The following is a 17,275-nucleotide window of genomic DNA, read 5'->3' on the forward strand; positions in this document are numbered from 1 at the left end:
ACCCACTCATTAGCTATTTGTCATTCTCATTTGAAGTACAGAATGTTAAAAACATCCGGCTTCATTTTTGCAAGCTTACCTGGTTGTGGACTTTAATGGATCTACTTCTTCTCTGCCAGATCGATCTTCGTTAAGAGGGTCAATCCAAGCTATTGTTCTACCTCATTTCCTTATGATTTTTGTGTGTGTACGAAGACCCACCATTGTTGAGCTTGAAGCTCCTGAGTTTGAAAATTTATTTTGAAGATTTATTGTTTGATTTGATATGGGTGCTATAAAATATTGCTTATAGTACCTTCGAGTAAGATTCCCAAAACTGAATTTTTATGTGTGTTTGAATATCCACCATTGTTGGTAGGGGTGTACATAGGATGGGTTGGTTCGGATTTTACAATTACCAAACTAAACCGGTTGTGTCAGATTATTAAATCTAAAGACCAAACCAAACCAATAAAACTCGGATTTTTCACTCTCGATTTTTCTCGGGTTTTCGAGTTATTCGAATTTTTTCCCAGTAAAATCTTCGTAGAACAAAACATATAGATTATGCTCAAAATATTTCTTTAGTCCTAGTAAGATACAACTATATAAAGTATTTTTCAAGAAAATAATACAAAATATGAGATATGTCATGGCATTATCCTAAAATATTCAATAATAAAGACAATAAAATTATGTAATATAAATATTGCTAATTAAAAAGCCATAATAAAAATAAACATAATCTAAAAGTAATAAGTCATGCTAAAATAAGTAGACTAATAAGGGAGTATTAAATACATGACTAAATGCTAAAGAAAAAATAAAAATAGATTATGCATTTTTATCTAAATTATTGCAAAAAAATAGATATTTAATTTCTCGTTCGTAGTATTGAATTAAATGTCTTTTGCTAGCATTAATATTGATTTGATTTTGGTTTGGGCTTTTGTTAGCACTATTTAATTTACTAATATTAATGGCTATAAAACTTATTGGAACATTCAAAAGTTCTAAGTCCAGCCTTGAAATAATATCTCAAAAGATAAAATTATAAAATCTTTTAAGAAATATTTATAAATTATATTACAATAAGTATATTTATATATTAAATATATCTAAAATTTCTATATATGTAATGTCGGGTTGGTTTGGTTTCGGTTTGACTTTCTTTAGTTAAAACCAAACTAAACCAATTATGGTCGATCGTTTTTTTTTCCAACACCAAACCAAATCAAACCAACCCATAGTCGGGGTTTTTTTCTCGGTTTGACTCGGATTATCGGGTTGGTGCGGTTTGTCGGTTTTCTTTGTACACCCCTAATTGTTGGTGTCACACCTCCTTTTTCCGCCCCCGCGAGGGTACAAGGAGTTTTTCCAATTAAAGGACAATCGAAACGGGATTTATTTATTTCAGAGTCGCCACTTGGGAGATTTAAGGTGTCCCAAGTCACCAATTTAATCCCGAATCGAGGAAAAGAATGACTCTGTATTACAGTCTGCGAACCAGAAATCCGGATAAGGAATTCTGTTAACCCGGGAGAAGGTGTTAGGCATTCCCGAGTTCCGTGGTTCTAGCACGGTTGCTCAACTGTTATATTCGGCTTGATTATCTGATTTTATACAAATATGAACTTATGTGCAAATTTTATCTTTTTACTGCTTTCATAATTGTTATTATTATTTTTACAAGAATGTGAACATCGTTTAAAAACATGTCTTTGGATTGCGTCACATAAAATGCACCCGCGATCCGGAATATATTTTTATTCAATGTTTTAGGATTTGGATTTGGGTCGCATAAATGCGCACCCATGTTTAAGAATGTATTATTATTAAATCGTGCCTAAAGCGATTAGCGTATTATTATTTATGGGTAAGACTGTGGAATTCACTAAACAGTCCATCCCGAATTCTAAATACTCAATTAAATATTTATTGAGGGCCCCGCAATTAGTGCATTTTATTGGACGAGGCTCCTCTCATTTTATTTTTAAAAGGACAGTCCTAAAATGCCTACATTTTTATTGAAATTTGTCTCTACAAAATAAAGGAGAAATATCTTAATTTATTTACATGTTATTACCTAGTTACATTATACTAGGCATGTTCTCAGTTTGTCAAATTAAAAAAAACATAACAATTCTAATTTTAATCCTAGACCATTTACGTGCTGCAATTAACCAATATTATTTAACTAAATAAATTTCTACCAACTTCCTACTAGATGGCCTATTCGTTTGATTTTTGATTCGACGGAATTACTACACCATTTATTTATTTTTAGGCAATAGATGTAGATAGTTCATTTGTTAAGCTATCGTCGAATGTTCCACTATATGTATTAAATATCTACATGATTCTGATTTTTTGCAAACTACATAATTTATACATACAAATAAAATTCAGAATATAATTAAATATAATTCAAAATTTCAACTCTTCATTTTTTCGTATTCATGCTTCATATTTCGGATTACAATAACCAGCGTGTCAGTTGTGTACCTGATATTGGAAGCAAAAGAAAATGAAGATGAGAATCAGCAGCAGCAATAAAATCAGTACAACCCAGCAACAATAGCCCAGCAACAGTAACAATCCAGTAACAGACCGGTGGAGTAGTAATCCAAAAAAACAAAAGCTTCAGCTTTTATGAAACAACAATCAATTCTGATTTCAAACAACAAAAGAAAACAGAATATTTTTTTTTAGTTTTTTTTTTATTTGAAAGCTTCAATAATTTTCGGAATTTTCTATCTCTCAAATGTTCAGCCCTTTTCTCTCTCTTATTTTCAGATTTGTTTCTCTCTCCCGTTTTTTTTCGTATCTGTCTGTATATTTTTTCTTGTCTCCTCCCTTTTTATTCTCATTTCAAGACTTCTTATAACCCATCTCATAAAATCTTTCCATTAATTAAAATCAACCCATTTTCTCTACCAAACCCATTATCTTCCCACTCATTCCCATTACATTAAATAACATATCACACCACCCCATTTCATTTTGTCCCCCATGCTTTATTTAAAATAATGCAAGATTCCTCTTTAAATTAAATCTTGTCCCCCTTTATATTAAATAATCATATCACAACCCACCCCATTTCATTTTGTCCCACATGCTTCAAATAAACAATTACAAAATGTACAATTCATAAACTACCCCTTCCGACCTTACTGAAATTACCAAACTACCCCTGAACGTATTACAAATTTACCAAACTATCCATCAGCTATAACACATCAATTAATCAAACTTAACCAAAATATAGACAATATGATCAATTTCTTACAATGTTCAAACAACAATATGAACACGGATGAACATCATAACAACAATATCACATGAACATGATTTTAACAACATTTCAACAACAAATCACATGAACACAAATTGAACAACCAAGAACAACTAAAATTTGATTGAACAATATTTTAGCAACAAACAATCCTATTTTCGGATTCAACAACAACAACAAACAAAGTATGAAGATTTCTAAATTCAATCATGTTGAACTTAAAATCAACTCTAACAACATTACAACAAACAATTCTTATATTAAACTTTAAACAAGATTATGAGAACAATTCAAGCAATAATCATAAATGGTAAACAAGAAATCAAACTATACAAAATTCGGATTCAAGATCATCCAAACAAAGTATGAACATGAATGAATCTATTTTAAGACAACAAACATGATGGATTAAACGATTAAAACAATATATTCCTTTAATACAACTAAATTCTTTAAACAAATAACAAGATCGACGAAGAAACAATTATGAACTTAAACTTGAACTTAACAATATTAACAATTTCTAACAATACATAAACACATGAAACAAATTGAAGAAATAGTTGATTAAATTTCAATTTGAATCTAACAAACATCAAACTAACAAATACTTACTTAAACAATAATACAAACATGAAATAAACATGAAAACAACTAATTAAACTTCTATTTTGAAATCTGAAAATTAATTTAACGAAACATATGAACAAACTAAAATTATTTCAACTACGGACAAACAAAACAAACATTGAATCATTTATCGATTTTGAATCCGAAAAACAACGAACAACAAAAAAATATGGACGAAATTTGAAAACATAAACCAACTAACCGATTCGAAACAACGACGAATAAACGAAGAAGATGGAGAGGAAGGAGCAGCAGTCCGCAGCTGGGGACGACTGGACGTCGAGCAGCTGCTCGACGAGGAGGAAAGCTATGGCGGACAGCAGTAGCTCGGGGGACTGCCGGACTGGTTTGGGTGGTGTTCGCGTGGGTTCGACGGGCAGTAACAGCTGTTCGTCGAGGAGAAGGAAGGTGGTCGACGCAGCAAGCAGAAAACTCGAGCTTGAAGCAGCGTTAATGGCAACCATGGCAGCAGCAGTCCGCAACACGTTTGGACTGGAAGATGAAGCAGCTCGATGAAGCTTTGGTCGCTTAGGTTCTTGAGGTCGTTCGTGGGAGGTCAGCTTGGATGTGTTTGGTGAGTGTGTGTGTGAGTGTGATGTGGGGATGAAGGGAACGGGAGAGGGGCAGCCATGGTTGGAAGGGATGTGAGCTTGAGGAAGAAGAAGAAGATAGGAGGGGGGGGGGGCGGATGGTTTAGATTTTTAGGGTTTTCTTCTCTTCTTTTTTTTTTGTTTTGTTTTTGTTTTGTAAAAATGAAAGACAAATGGGGTTTAAGTCTTTTGGGTTATGGACTGGGTCGACCCAGTTCGAAATGGACTGGGTCGTAGGGAAGATTGGGCCAATTTTTGGGCCTGTGGCTTGAAATTGAAGAAGAGGCCTAATTCCGACTTTCTTTATATTTTTGCTTTCTTTTCTTCTTTTATTTCTCTAAAACTAAATTATAAAAATACTTAAACTATTATTAAGAATTAAATTAAGTTATAAAAGTGCAAATTAACTCCCAATAACAATTAACGCACAATTAAGTATTAATTAAGCATAAAATTGTATATTTGGACATTAAATGCTAAAAATGCAAACGATGCTTATTTTTGTAATTTTTTAATTTTTGTAAAACAAATTTAATTACTAACAACTATAGAATTAAATCCTACATGCAAAATGCGACATATTTTTGTATTTTTTATTAATTTATCAAATAAACACGCACAGACAAATACAAATAATTATTCAAAATATCACAAAATATCACAAAATTGCACACCAAAGAAAATCATTTTATTTTTGGATTTTTTGGGAGTAATTCTCATATAGGGCAAAAATCACGTGCTTACAGTTGGCCTGAAGCTCAATTTTTATTTTTGAAGATTTCTTGTTTGATTCAAAGCGGGTGTTATCAAATATTGCTTATAATACCTTCTGGAAGTTCATACTGAAATTTAATCACATTTGAAGTTGATTTGAGGTGATTGAGATCAAATCTTCCAGCTGAAAATCGAAAAAGAACACAATTACCTAATAGTACGATATACAATATGTTGTAAGAGTATATAGCTATATTGCAATAATATACTATTATAGTATACAATATACTGCAACGGTATACTATAATAATCGAAGAAGAACACAGTTACCTAACAGTATACCATTACGGTATACAATATACTGTAGGAGTATATAGCTATAATGCAACTGTATACTATTATAGTATATAATATACTGTAACAATATATTATAATAATGTGCAGTATACTGCAATAGTATGCTGTAATAGTATATAATATACCATAATAGTATATTATTTTAATATAATAGTATAATGTTTAATGAAGAATATAAAATATTATTTTCATATATTGTATGCTATTTTGGTGTATAATATATAATTCAATAGTATATAGTTTACTACAATAAAATATTATTATAATATACAATATGATGTTATAATTGGGTCATTTCTTAGTTTTTTAAATTTTTTAACTGGATCCTTTTTAAATATTTTAACAAAGTTATCATGTTTTTTACCATTTTATTCTTATTAAAAGAGGTGTTAGATGGAATTCCATGGAGATACTATTTATTGTATTAGAAGTAGATGATGAAAATAATAATTACCTCTCTCTTCTCGATAATTAGTTTTTATGGGATTTCACCTCTTGTTGGCTTTCTACGGTTCTCGCTTCCCTCCTCCTTATGTAATGCGTCAAGAATAAATTATGGACACAATTTAATTTCATGGTTTAACAATAACTTCTTATGACTTTTCATTTAACTTTATGAAAGCATAGTCGCAATCACGATTCCCTTAGCTCCTTTCAGGCTTTTACTAATAATATTACCCACAAAAATTGCAATGGGCAGAAAAGATAATTAGTTTGGTGGATAAAAAAACTAATGAATAGATAAAGACAATTAATTTAGTTTTTGTGGGTAAAGCTATAAAACTCCCATACTAATTTGGAATTCAGTTGTTTCTTGCCTTGAAACTCTTTTTCTAGTAAAAGCTACAAATGCTATTTTAATGAAGAGATCTACTATAAATAAAATATAAAAATCCTCCTAGGATCATATTTTATTCTTGTAAATGAAATGAACGTAAGATATCTTTTTCTCTTGGAGGTCTTGGTTCAATGCTCCATTAAATAACCTTGAAAAGAGAACTTTCTTTTTTCAATTAGCCAGTATTTGTTTTGTAGTGGTCAATTTCAAGAGGTTGGTTCCATGTCCATAAAATAATCTTCAAACGAGAATCTTTTTTCATTGGCCAGTATTTTGTTTTGTAGTGGTCAATTTCACCCTTCGAACAATGAATATGTCATTTTACCTTTTTTCCTGTTAAATAACAGGCTTAATTTATTGAAAGATTAATAGCTTGTTTGATTAAACTTTTTTGAGGTCAAAAGTGCTTATTTTTAGCCAAAGTGCTTTTGATTTTTTTTTTTTTTGAGAAACAAAAAAAGTAAATTCTCTTCAAAGCACTTTTCTGAAAAGCTCTTTTGAGAAAAACACACTTAAAAATAATTTTTAAAAGCTTGGTCAAACACTAATTACTATTCAAAAATGTTTCAAATTAATTAGCCAAACACAAACTACTTATCACCAAAAATACTTTTTTAAAAGGTACTTTTGAGAAAAGCATTTTTCAAAATAAGCTGATTTTAGAAGCCTAGCCAAACGGGCTATAAAACTCGATTCATTACAGAGTAAGCAAAAACTAAAAGAAAATACTGCAAACTTTGTTTTTGGAACTTTCAAACAAACGCTATACATTTCTTTGCTAGTTCTAACTTCTATGCATAATTTGAGTTCTTGCTTGCTGCTTTTCATAACTAGAATATCGACAAAGACAGCCTCAGTAATCAACAACTATTGAAGCCGGAGATGGTTACCTTTCTCTAGACTTGTGTAACACATGAGGAAATTGAGACTTCTTCTCTTTAATTTTTTTCTATTACATTGGGAGATCAGAGAATGGGAAGGAGGGAAGTGAGAATTGCTCAACTATTGTGTGGGAGACTTCCACAAATACCACTATACTGTAAGCCTCGGTAATTTTACACCTATTTTGAGGAAAGACGGATTAGATGCCAAGAATGAAGGCCAAATAATTCACTTCCCACTCGCTTCACCGTGCAGGTTTTGTGGCTAAGACAAATTGAGGATTCAAAGGAGAAAGTAGCAGAAACAGAGACCCTTAAGTACCGTCACCTCAGCTGCTCAATCAGTTCCAGCAGAGCACTGCATTCCAGCTCAAGTGCACAAACCTATCTCATTCAAAGCATCATATTCACCATTCATATCCAACAGAAACCAAAGCATCATATTCAGAGACGCATTCCTGCTAAATTGAAAAACTTCTGCGTTGTAACTTTCTCATGCTTATTGATAATGATAACTTGTAGCATGAGCAAGCATCATAACGATGAATTGCTTGGACTTTCAGACGTTGAATGTACCTGGTTATCCTTGAAGTTGACCTGACTAGTATTCAACTCCCTATGAGGAAAGTGATGTGCAGCGATGGATGCCTGTAAAAGAGTTAGTTTTGGCATCCAATCAAGTAGAATGTCATGATTCGATATAAAGCACAACTGAAAGGGAAAGGATTAAATAGGCATAGAATCTTACTTTTTTCCAACCAACAGTCATGGAAGAGAGAGATTAGGATCTTCTTCATCTGAGTCAAACTCAACCTGGAAACAAGTAAACAGTGCAACCCAAATTAGTTTTACATGGAGCTTATCAAACCTTCATTCAACTTAAAGCCATATACTTAAATAAAGAGAATTGATGAAACACCAATCAAAGTGATAGACTTCTAGTTATAATTTAGCAGTATGAGAAACAATGTTGCTTCGTTTTATGAAATGCAAGAGAAAAAGTTCATCGCAGTTTCGTGCTTCAAATGAAAAACTCACATTTTCATCCTTATACCACTTCCCATGGCCATCACGCTTCCAGCCAGCAGATGTGAACTTAAGCTCCTTCTCTTGTCGTTCCCGGTCGTACACATGAGGCATGATAATTTGATTTGTTGTGACTCCTATTTGAACAGATTGACTATTCCTTTTATTAGTTAGGCAACTTGTACTGTCACCCTTGTTGCATTTGATCTCATCCACTCGAGAAGCAGTACTTTGCTCCAACTTTTGATGAAGTATGTCAGAAGCAGCTTTCCTTGCGCGGTCAATTAATGGTTTGCTTGCTGATCTACACAATTGGCTGGGTGTCAAGGTGCTCGAGGTGGCAGTACCACATTCTGACAAGGCTATTCTCTTGTTTATCTCATCTTGCCTACCTAATTCTATTTCCTCAAGTCTTGACTCTGCTGCTCGATGATGAGACCCTTTAATATGTGCCTACAAATGTTCTCTATAATCATGAAATTATCACATAAGAAGATGGTAGGAGAACTAGCATAACAAAAGTCGAGTATTATAACATGACAAATGTCCTAATGCATCTTTCAATGTGAACATAGATACATACATATTCATCCACATACTAAAAAATTGTAAATATGCATGCCGGTATGTCTGTAGAGTTTGTGCTTAATTAATCACAGAACGTCACCAATTGGCAATATTGGGTCCAAAGAAGTAGAGGTTCTTCATCAACTGCAAACAGTGTCAATCTGAACTGAACCTTTCATCTTCCTTCTTTGCGTGCGAGCAGGAAGCACCTCATTAGTGTGCATCACATGATTAAGACAATCATACTTTACCTCCCTTACATGTCTCACTTGGACCAATTAAAAATATTTTGTCCAAAAAAGTAAAGCTCCTTCTGATAATGAGGGATTATCACAGAAGATGGTAAGAGAACTAGCAACCCCCATGAGAATTTTCCTAATACATCTATCAATGCATACATAAATAAAATACGTGCTGCATCCACACGTTAAAAAATTGTAATATGAATGTACAGTATGTCTGTACGGTTTGTCTACCAATTAACCACAGAACTTCAACAATTAAAAATAGCCGGTCCGAAGAAACAGAAAGAATTGTTTGGCTGGCTGAAGATGCTTTTCCTTTAATTAATTTTTTTGGTTTGGGTGGAGTTGTTATCCACTCATACATACTCTTCTACCATTGACAATTAAAAGAAAAGGATTTTGACATGCTAGTAATCAAGCATTTCCGGATGTATCAATCAATCAACCTTCCCTCAATTCTAAATTACTTGGAGTCGGCTGTGTGAATCCTCTGTAACTAGTCTACTTTATTTTGACCTATTTCCTTCCAGTACTAAATAATATATCTTCTAAGACAATTACTGGCTTCAACTAAAGATCTAAAATTAACATATAAGTCCTTGACCAGAATAGAAAGGTTCCTCACAGGATCTAATGTAACTATGTAAGTGTAATAACGACAACTAAGCATTGATTCCAACTAGGCGGTATCACCAGAATGGATCATTTGCTTCCATTGTGTTATATTCTTAGCTAAGCAAGCATTTGTTTCGAGAGATTGTTAGTCTTTGAAGTACCTCCTCTCCATGTAATATTATATTCAAGCATTGCTTTGCCGCACCTATGAATTGATATGTATTGATGTCTCCGTAGGACGTCGCATAACAATCTCAAGCAACACTTTTTCATTTAGCTTTTGTTTGCTATTTGCACTCATAAGTGATCATTTATAATCTTGTCCAATCTCAAATCATCCACTTTTAATATCTCCACTCTTGTGAAATTAATATTGTGAATATGCTGGGTCTTCTAGACCAAAAATTCAATCTCATACAACCTTGTTAGTCTAACAATTATATAGGATTTCTATTCGCAATTCTTAGTTAGCCATATCAAATTATCATGAATCTGGACCATGTTGAAGCCTCCAATTTTTCTTCCGATAGAGATGCTATAAAGGAATAGTCAACTCCAAAACTTTTGAAGCTAACTTCGCTATTCGCTCAATGATAGACTTTAAAACTTGCTTTACTCTTTAGGGACTTACTCTTTTACTTAAAATTCGTAGCCAAGCTGAATGACATGTTAAGATTTTGTTGTTCATTGGGAAATGAAGATGGAAGAACTATGAAGCAAACTTTTCAAGATCAAAATTTTAGTTTTAAAGGATATGAAAATCAAATAACCAAAAATATTAAAAAGAGACCAAAGGAGCAAAATTAGGGTCTATGTTTTTAGTATGTACGTACAGAGAGCATGAGATGGGTGTCGAGGACGGGACTGTGAGGGCAAACGAGACAGGCGAATTTGCCGCTGGACAACTTCTTATAAGCTGAAGAACTGATGTTTTCCGCCATCAATTCATCGATTCTTCTCTTCCTGTTCTGCGCTTCCCTCGCCCAGCTATCTCCTCCGAATACACTCATACTTTCCTTATACTTTTGTCTCCACTCGACTTCTCTAGGATTAGCTAATTGCTTAGAACAACTCTTTTCACCAGAAATTGTGAACGGCGAATATTCGTCGGTGCCGGAATCGAATCGGCGCTGGGGATAAATTTGAATTGAAAATGTCAGACCCGAAAGACCGCAGGCTACAGATTTGGAGAGGGGTATAGACAAAAGACATACTGTATAAAAATTGTGTTTGCTCGGGGAATTACAACTGTCCGTTTTTTCCCTTTCTTGTTTTTTGTGCCTTATATAGCAGCAAAATAATTGGGTAGGGGATCCGATTTCTTTTTGATAAAGGGAAGCCAAGCAATTTAAAATGAGGTAATATTTACCGAGTATTATCACTTTTAACTCGCGTCAGAAATTATTTATATTTGATAGTCGAAAAAATATATAAAATTTATATAATTTTTATATATAACATATAGAATGTATATATATACAAAATATGTATACAGTGTCATTTTCTCTTTCTTCAATTGACAAGCGGGAGAATAACACAAATGAAATTTTATGCCACGGTTGATTTTTTTTTATCCCGGTAAGATCACCAGAATTTCATCAAGTTATAATTGTTAGAATTTGTGCCAAAATCTGGATAATCACCGAAACTTTCAGTCACAATGTTGGAAAAATATGGTGACCCTTAGGATTTTGCCATAATTCCTGACGAATTACTAGAATTTTTTAAGCATTGTGGCTAAATTTTTTGCGCTTCAAAATTTTGACGATTGCCAAGACCATTTCCCAAAATTCTGACTGGCGTGCTTTAAAATTCTGGCGAGAGGCTATTTCCCAAAAAATTTCTTAACGAGATCAAAATTTGAACGGCGATCCTACAAAAGTTTGATCCAACCTAATTTTTAGGCGACACACAATTTTGGTGGGATTTTATATATTCATCTGCTATTTTTAATTTAAGCCATTAAGTAAACAACTATTTAGGTTAATTCTCCCATTCTTTTGAAATTTACGCTTCCTAGGACCAAAACACAGTGTCTTGGGAGTTAAAAGAATCAACTTTTATAGGAGGTAATTTCACTTATGGTCATTCAACTATCTTTCAATTTCATTAAAGTCACTCAATTATTTTTTGTCATTTAAAAATAACTAAACTTTATCATTATCACTTAAAAGTCATTTTAACTCAAAATCCTACCATAAATATGACATGACATAAACTTTAATGAGAAAAATCCAAAAATAAATACCACATAAGCTTAAATGGATCATACCTACTTTAGATCAATTTCTTTCATAATGTGATTTGACTCATAACCCAAATGCTTTCAATAAAAAAAATATCACATTAGTTTAAAATGGTTATCCTATACTACAAAATTGTTGCCTTTTTTGTTACATAATACCCATTTATAGTTATTCTACACTAAAAAAATTCTTATCTTGTTTGTATGCCCCATCTGAGTCGTTTTATAACACTACCGAAGTTAAAATACTATTTATCCAACTCAGATAACATATTTATAATTTTTAGTGAAATTGAAATAGTATTGTATTCATCTCACATAACATATTAATGTATAGTAAGCATACAAGAATAATAATAAGGCTAATAAGAATCTATTTTCACAATGAACATGCAAATACAGACAACCTATTGCAATTGTTAGACAAAAGAAAGATTGTATTTGTACGATAGAAACCCCACAAAAAACACAAGACCTAATTTTATTAGGGATGTGTGTTTTGTCCCCCTTTGAAACCCATTTGGGTTATGGGTCAAATCACACTAAGGAAGAAATAGATCTAAAGTGGGTATGATCCATTTAAACTTACGTGTCATTTATTTTTAGATTTTTCTCATTAAAGTTTATGCCATATCATATATATGATAGGGTTTTGAACCAAAATGATTTTTAAGTGATAATAATAAAGTTTAGTTATATTTAAGTGACAAAAAAATAGTTGAATGACTTTAGTGAAATTGAAGATAGTTGAATGATCATAGAAATAAGCCACTTTTATAGGGTAGCCACTCTGATTATGGATACAGAGAAATAAAAAGTGAAAAGAGCAGTTGCAAGTAGTGTGGATATCATTTTGGGTTCTTCCCGGTGCTAGTCCATCTGTCAGCTCTGTTTGGCACCTCTTCTTCCAAAATGTCGGATCTTGAGGTTCCCCTTCGTCCCAAGAGGAAGAAGAATTTGGTGGACTATCTTGTCCAATTCAGATGGATCATCGTTATCTTCTTCGTCCTTCCTCTCTCCTTCCTGTATTACTTCTCCATATATTTAGGGGATGTTAGGTCTGACTGCAAATCTTTCAAGAAGCGGCAGAAGGAGCATGACGATAATGTTAAGAAGGTTGTGAAGCGTCTAAAAGAGAGGAATGCATCTAAGGATGGTCTTGTCTGCATTGCTAGGAAGCCTTGGGTTGCTGTTGGAATGAGAAATGTGGACTACAAACGTGCTCGTCATTTTGAAGTTGATCTTTCTCCATTTAGAAACGTCCTTGACATCGACAAGGAGCGAATGGTTGCCAGAGTTGAGCCTCTAGTCAATATGGGCCAAATATCTAGAGTTACTGTCCCTATGAATCTCTCCCTTGCAGTTGTCGCTGAGCTTGATGATCTAACTGTTGGCGGTCTGATCAACGGCTACGGGATTGAAGGAAGCTCTCACATTTATGGACTGTTCTCCGACACTGTTGTGTCATATGAGATTATTCTAGCGGATGGGCAGGTAGTTAGAGCTACAAAGGACAATGAATATTCTGTTCTTTTCTATGCTATACCATGGTCTCAAGGGACATTGGGGGTTCTCGTTTCAGCTGAGATCAAGCTCATTCCTATCAAGGAATACATGAAACTTACTTACAAACCAGTAGTTGGTAATCTGCAAGAGATTGCACAGGCTTATATAGATTCTTTTGCACCTAGAGACGGAGATCAGGATAATCCTGACAAGGTTCCAGATTTTGTAGAAACCATGGTGTACAATCCCACAGAAGCTGTTTGCATGACCGGTAGATATGCTTCGAAAGAAGAGGCCAAGCAGAAGGGCAATGTGATCAACAGTGTCGATTGGTGGTTCAAACCATGGTTTTACCAGCATGCTCAAACTGCACTGAAGAGAGGGGAATTTGTAGAGTATATTCCAACTAGGGAATACTACCACAGGCACACAAGGTGCTTGTATTGGGAAGGGAAACTTATCCTTCCATTTGGCGATCAGTGGTGGTTTAGGTATCTTCTAGGATGGCTCATGCCGCCCAAGGTTTCTCTACTTAAAGCCACTCAAGGTGAGGCCATTAGGAACTATTACCATGACATGCATGTCATTCAGGATTTGCTTGTTCCTCTTTACAAGGTTGGAGATGCTCTCGAGTGGGTCCACCGTGAGATGGAGGTGTATCCCATCTGGCTCTGCCCACACCGACTCTACAGGCTGCCATTGAAAACCATGGTGTATCCTGAACCAGGGTTTGAGCTGCACCGCAGGCAAGGTGACACACCATATGCTCAAATGTACACCGATGTTGGTGTCTACTATGCTCTCGGACCTGTTTTGAGGGGTGAGGTCTATGATGGTGCAGAGGCAGTCCGTCAGTTGGAGAATTGGTTGATCGAAAACCATGGATTTCAGCCACAATATGCTGTCTCCGAGCTGACAGAGAAGAACTTCTGGAGGATGTTTGATGGCAGCCTATATGAGCACTGCAGGAAAAAGTACAGAGCCATCGGAACATTCATGAGCGTGTACTATAAGTCCAAGAAAGGAAAGAAGACGGAGAAGGAGGTGCAAGATGCTGAGCAAGAAACAGCTGAACTTGAGACCCCAGAAGTTGATGAGACCGCGGATTGAATTTAGATTTGTTTTCTTGGACTTCTCTCTGCTTTGCTGAGTTCTGTTGTTGTGCATTGTCTGAATTATCTATCTGTTAGTTCCCTTTGTCTGTTTGTCTGTAATGGCAGCTTTGACTTTCCTTTTAATCAGCTGGACTGGATTTAGTTAAAGTTAAACTATTGATTAGTGTGGATATAGTGTAAAAAGGTATGCACAAAGTGGACACAATATACATAACATGAAAATATGGAAAATTAACACAACGTATTAAAAACCACAATGTAATTGATCCAAAACTGATATTACATTTTAGTCGAAATGAAAAATATACTAAAGTCAGGTCAAAGTTCTTTCTCTTTATTCAATCAAAACACAAAAAAGCATTTTAAAAGTGTAATCAGTATGCATCTTCCAAATTCCAAGCCACAGCACAGTCTGCAACTCTCTTTTAATTCAGAAACGCCAATGTTTGAGTGGCATCACAGCAAATTTCATATTCCCAGTCTTGCAATGGATGCCTTGGTGCTCTCCACAAGCAAAATAATAAGTCTGCATTTTCTTCAACACAAACTCAAATCCTTCACCAGCACCTTGAGTTGGATCTGCTATCCTTTTAGCCCTCCTGAAATCGCACTTGTTGAAGCTCCTATAGTTTGGTAGTAAGTAAACACTGTGTGGAAATCCGGTACCATTTGCGTTTGGTGGATCGAACTTGAACACTGTCATATACCACAGAAGCGGATCCAAAATTTTAAGTCAGTAAATATATAACATTCTGCATATCCACTATTAATATATTCCTTTGTTGTTAATAGGTTAAAATATACTTGAACCATGACACTTTATGCTACATCTGACCATGCATAGATAATAGAAACTAATTTACTAGTAGTATGTATGTTCAGGGTGGAGTTAGTCCGGCGGCAGGGAATTCAGCCGAACCTCCTTCGCTTGAAAATATAATTACACTGGGTCAATTTTTTTTTTTTTTTTTTTTTTATATATAAGATGGTGAATTCCCATAACTTCTTCGTGTGTTTACTTATTTTTTTTTGAATTCCTTTGGTAAAAATCATGCTTCCACCACGGTATATATTGATGCATCTTGCATTACTTACTAATTTATGCAGTGGCAGAGGCAATATTTTCCGTGAGGGAATTAAAAAGAAGTAAAATGTCATGCATGTTTACGAGTCAAACTCATAACCTAAAATATTTTTTGAAAATCCTTTGGTATTAATAGCATGTTTGGCTTAACTTCTCCAAAATCAAAAGCATGCTTCTTTTTTTTCTAAAGTTGAAGTGTTTGACCAAGCTTTTAAAAGAAAAAAGTATTCCTGAGTAGAAGTAAAACCAGTTTTGGAGACGCAGAAAAAAATAATTTTTTTCCAAAAGAACTTTTGAGAAAAATACACTTAAAAGCACTTTCTAAAATCTTGACCAAATACTAATTATTGCTGAGAAGTGCTTTTCAAATTAAATAGTCAAACACAAACGGTTTCTCACCAAAAGTACTTTTGGAAAAAAATATTTTTGAGTAAATAAGTTGATTTTTGAAACTTGGCCAAACATGCGATAAACTGAAAGCTTCCCATGTGAGGGGATGCAACATTAATCCATGCATATATATATATATTATACATAATTTTTCAGTCAAAAAGTTTTAGTCAAACCCTTGAGTTATGTAAAAGAAATGACATGCACATGTACTAAATTAAAAGAGGAACTTAAAAGAAATATATACCTAAGGTGTCATTGACAATGCATGCATATACATCAAAAAAAATTAATTACCTATATACACAGTATAATTTTTTGGCAAAGACAATTCAGTGCTCCGCCTTAAATTTATTTTTAAGAAATGATAAGCACATGCACAAAAAGAAGAAACTTGAAAGAAATGTATACCTAAGGTGTCATTAACAAAGAAAGGAGCACTCATTCGAGCCCAATCCATGTAGTTGAAGCCATAATGCCAATTTTCTGAACCTCCAACAATGAATCTATTGGAAGTTTGAGTAGCATTTGGTGGATGAGTATAAGGGCAATCGGTTTTGTTCCAGTTTCTAGGACCCCAGTTGAAGTCATAGTTGGCTAAACCAATAGCAAACATGCATGAGAATACTGCAAGTAAGAGAAATGCTTGTGCCTTAACAAATGCCATTTCAGCTCCGATCCCTAAAACTCGAAAAATTTGCTAATGAGAAGAAGAAAAGTTGAAGTGCTGGGGATGATGAGTGAGCCAACTGATATGGAATATTTATAGCAAAAGTATATGGTCAAAATGAAGACTAATTAGGAAACGAGTAAGAAATCAGTTGGTCATTTTCCTGAATTAGTTGGTTGGTGAGACAGGAAAATTAGTGCAAAAATATAATTCTAGTTTTTCCCCACTGTTTATATCTTTTCAAGCGAGACTGAGTAAACTATGTTCAGTACTTCCACCACTAACTATTAGTTTCCCATGTGGAGTAACATATTATATAAATCAAGTCTTATTCTATATGTTAACGGAAATACACTTAAACTTGCCGTAATATATTGAGCATTTATCTTTTTTGAAGTTGGAATGTAACCTTATTATCTTTTTTATTATTATTATTATTAATTATCAATCTTGCTTGGAAGTTTTTTGCCTTAGTTAGGAATCCATTAAAAGGCAGCCAACTTGGAAGACCTTACAAAAGTCAGATTA

General features: G+C 33.9%; 3 protein-coding genes across 6 annotated transcripts; 1 reads left to right on the forward strand and 2 right to left on the reverse strand.

Annotated features, from left to right (window-relative positions):
- Nucleotides 1–7,241: 7,241 nt before the first annotated feature.
- On the reverse strand, nt 7,242–10,930 carry LOC107822946 (uncharacterized). Of its 4 annotated transcripts, none has more exons than XR_012709957.1 (5): nt 10,571–10,930; nt 8,323–8,763; nt 8,033–8,097; nt 7,861–7,932; nt 7,242–7,668 (listed from the first exon to the last, which is right to left on the reverse strand). XR_012709957.1 is itself a non-coding variant. In XM_016649536.2 (4 exons), exons 1-3 carry the CDS (start codon nt 10,745–10,747, stop codon nt 8,050–8,052), a joined length of 666 nt encoding a protein of 221 aa, XP_016505022.1. In that variant the 5' UTR covers nt 10,748–10,930; the 3' UTR covers nt 7,242–7,932; nt 8,033–8,049. The 4 variants fall into 4 exon arrangements, 1 of the variants encoding a protein (XP_016505022.1); XR_012709955.1 differs by having other exon boundaries at nt 7,242–7,742; XR_012709956.1 differs by having other exon boundaries at nt 7,242–7,745.
- Nucleotides 10,931–12,833: 1,903 nt separating this feature from the next.
- Nucleotides 12,834–14,750, forward strand: LOC142181282 (delta(24)-sterol reductase-like). The gene has a single exon (XM_075254248.1). It carries the CDS (start codon nt 12,895–12,897, stop codon nt 14,596–14,598), a length of 1,704 nt encoding a protein of 567 aa, XP_075110349.1. The 5' UTR covers nt 12,834–12,894; the 3' UTR covers nt 14,599–14,750.
- Nucleotides 14,751–14,847: 97 nt separating this feature from the next.
- Nucleotides 14,848–16,828, reverse strand: LOC107822938 (uncharacterized). The gene is made up of 2 exons (XM_016649528.2): nt 16,489–16,828; nt 14,848–15,299 (listed from the first exon to the last, which is right to left on the reverse strand). Exons 1-2 carry the CDS (start codon nt 16,742–16,744, stop codon nt 15,034–15,036), a joined length of 522 nt encoding a protein of 173 aa, XP_016505014.1. The 5' UTR covers nt 16,745–16,828; the 3' UTR covers nt 14,848–15,033.
- Between the last annotated feature and the right edge of the window lie 447 nt (nt 16,829–17,275).

Source organism: Nicotiana tabacum, chromosome 5 (genome assembly GCF_000715075.1).
Source record: "Nicotiana tabacum cultivar K326 chromosome 5, ASM71507v2, whole genome shotgun sequence".
In the NCBI taxonomy this organism is placed as follows: domain Eukaryota; kingdom Viridiplantae; phylum Streptophyta; class Magnoliopsida; order Solanales; family Solanaceae; genus Nicotiana; species Nicotiana tabacum.

Coding starts and splice junctions, on each gene's coding strand:
- LOC107822946 (XM_016649536.2), bottom strand. CDS start 10,747: ATGAGTGTATTCGGAGGAGATAGCTGGGCGAGGGAAGCGCAGAACAGG. Junction 8,764..10,570: donor ACACCCATCTCATGCTCTCT/GTACGTACATAC, acceptor GAACATTTGTAG/GCACATATTAAAGGGTCTCA. Junction 8,098..8,322: donor AGTGGTATAAGGATGAAAAT/GTGAGTTTTTCA, acceptor ACTTGTTTCCAG/GTTGAGTTTGACTCAGATGA.
- LOC142181282 (XM_075254248.1), top strand. CDS start 12,895: ATGTCGGATCTTGAGGTTCCCCTTCGTCCCAAGAGGAAGAAGAATTTG.
- LOC107822938 (XM_016649528.2), bottom strand. CDS start 16,744: ATGGCATTTGTTAAGGCACAAGCATTTCTCTTACTTGCAGTATTCTCA. Junction 15,300..16,488: donor CTTTGTTAATGACACCTTAG/GTATACATTTCT, acceptor GGTATATGACAG/TGTTCAAGTTCGATCCACCA.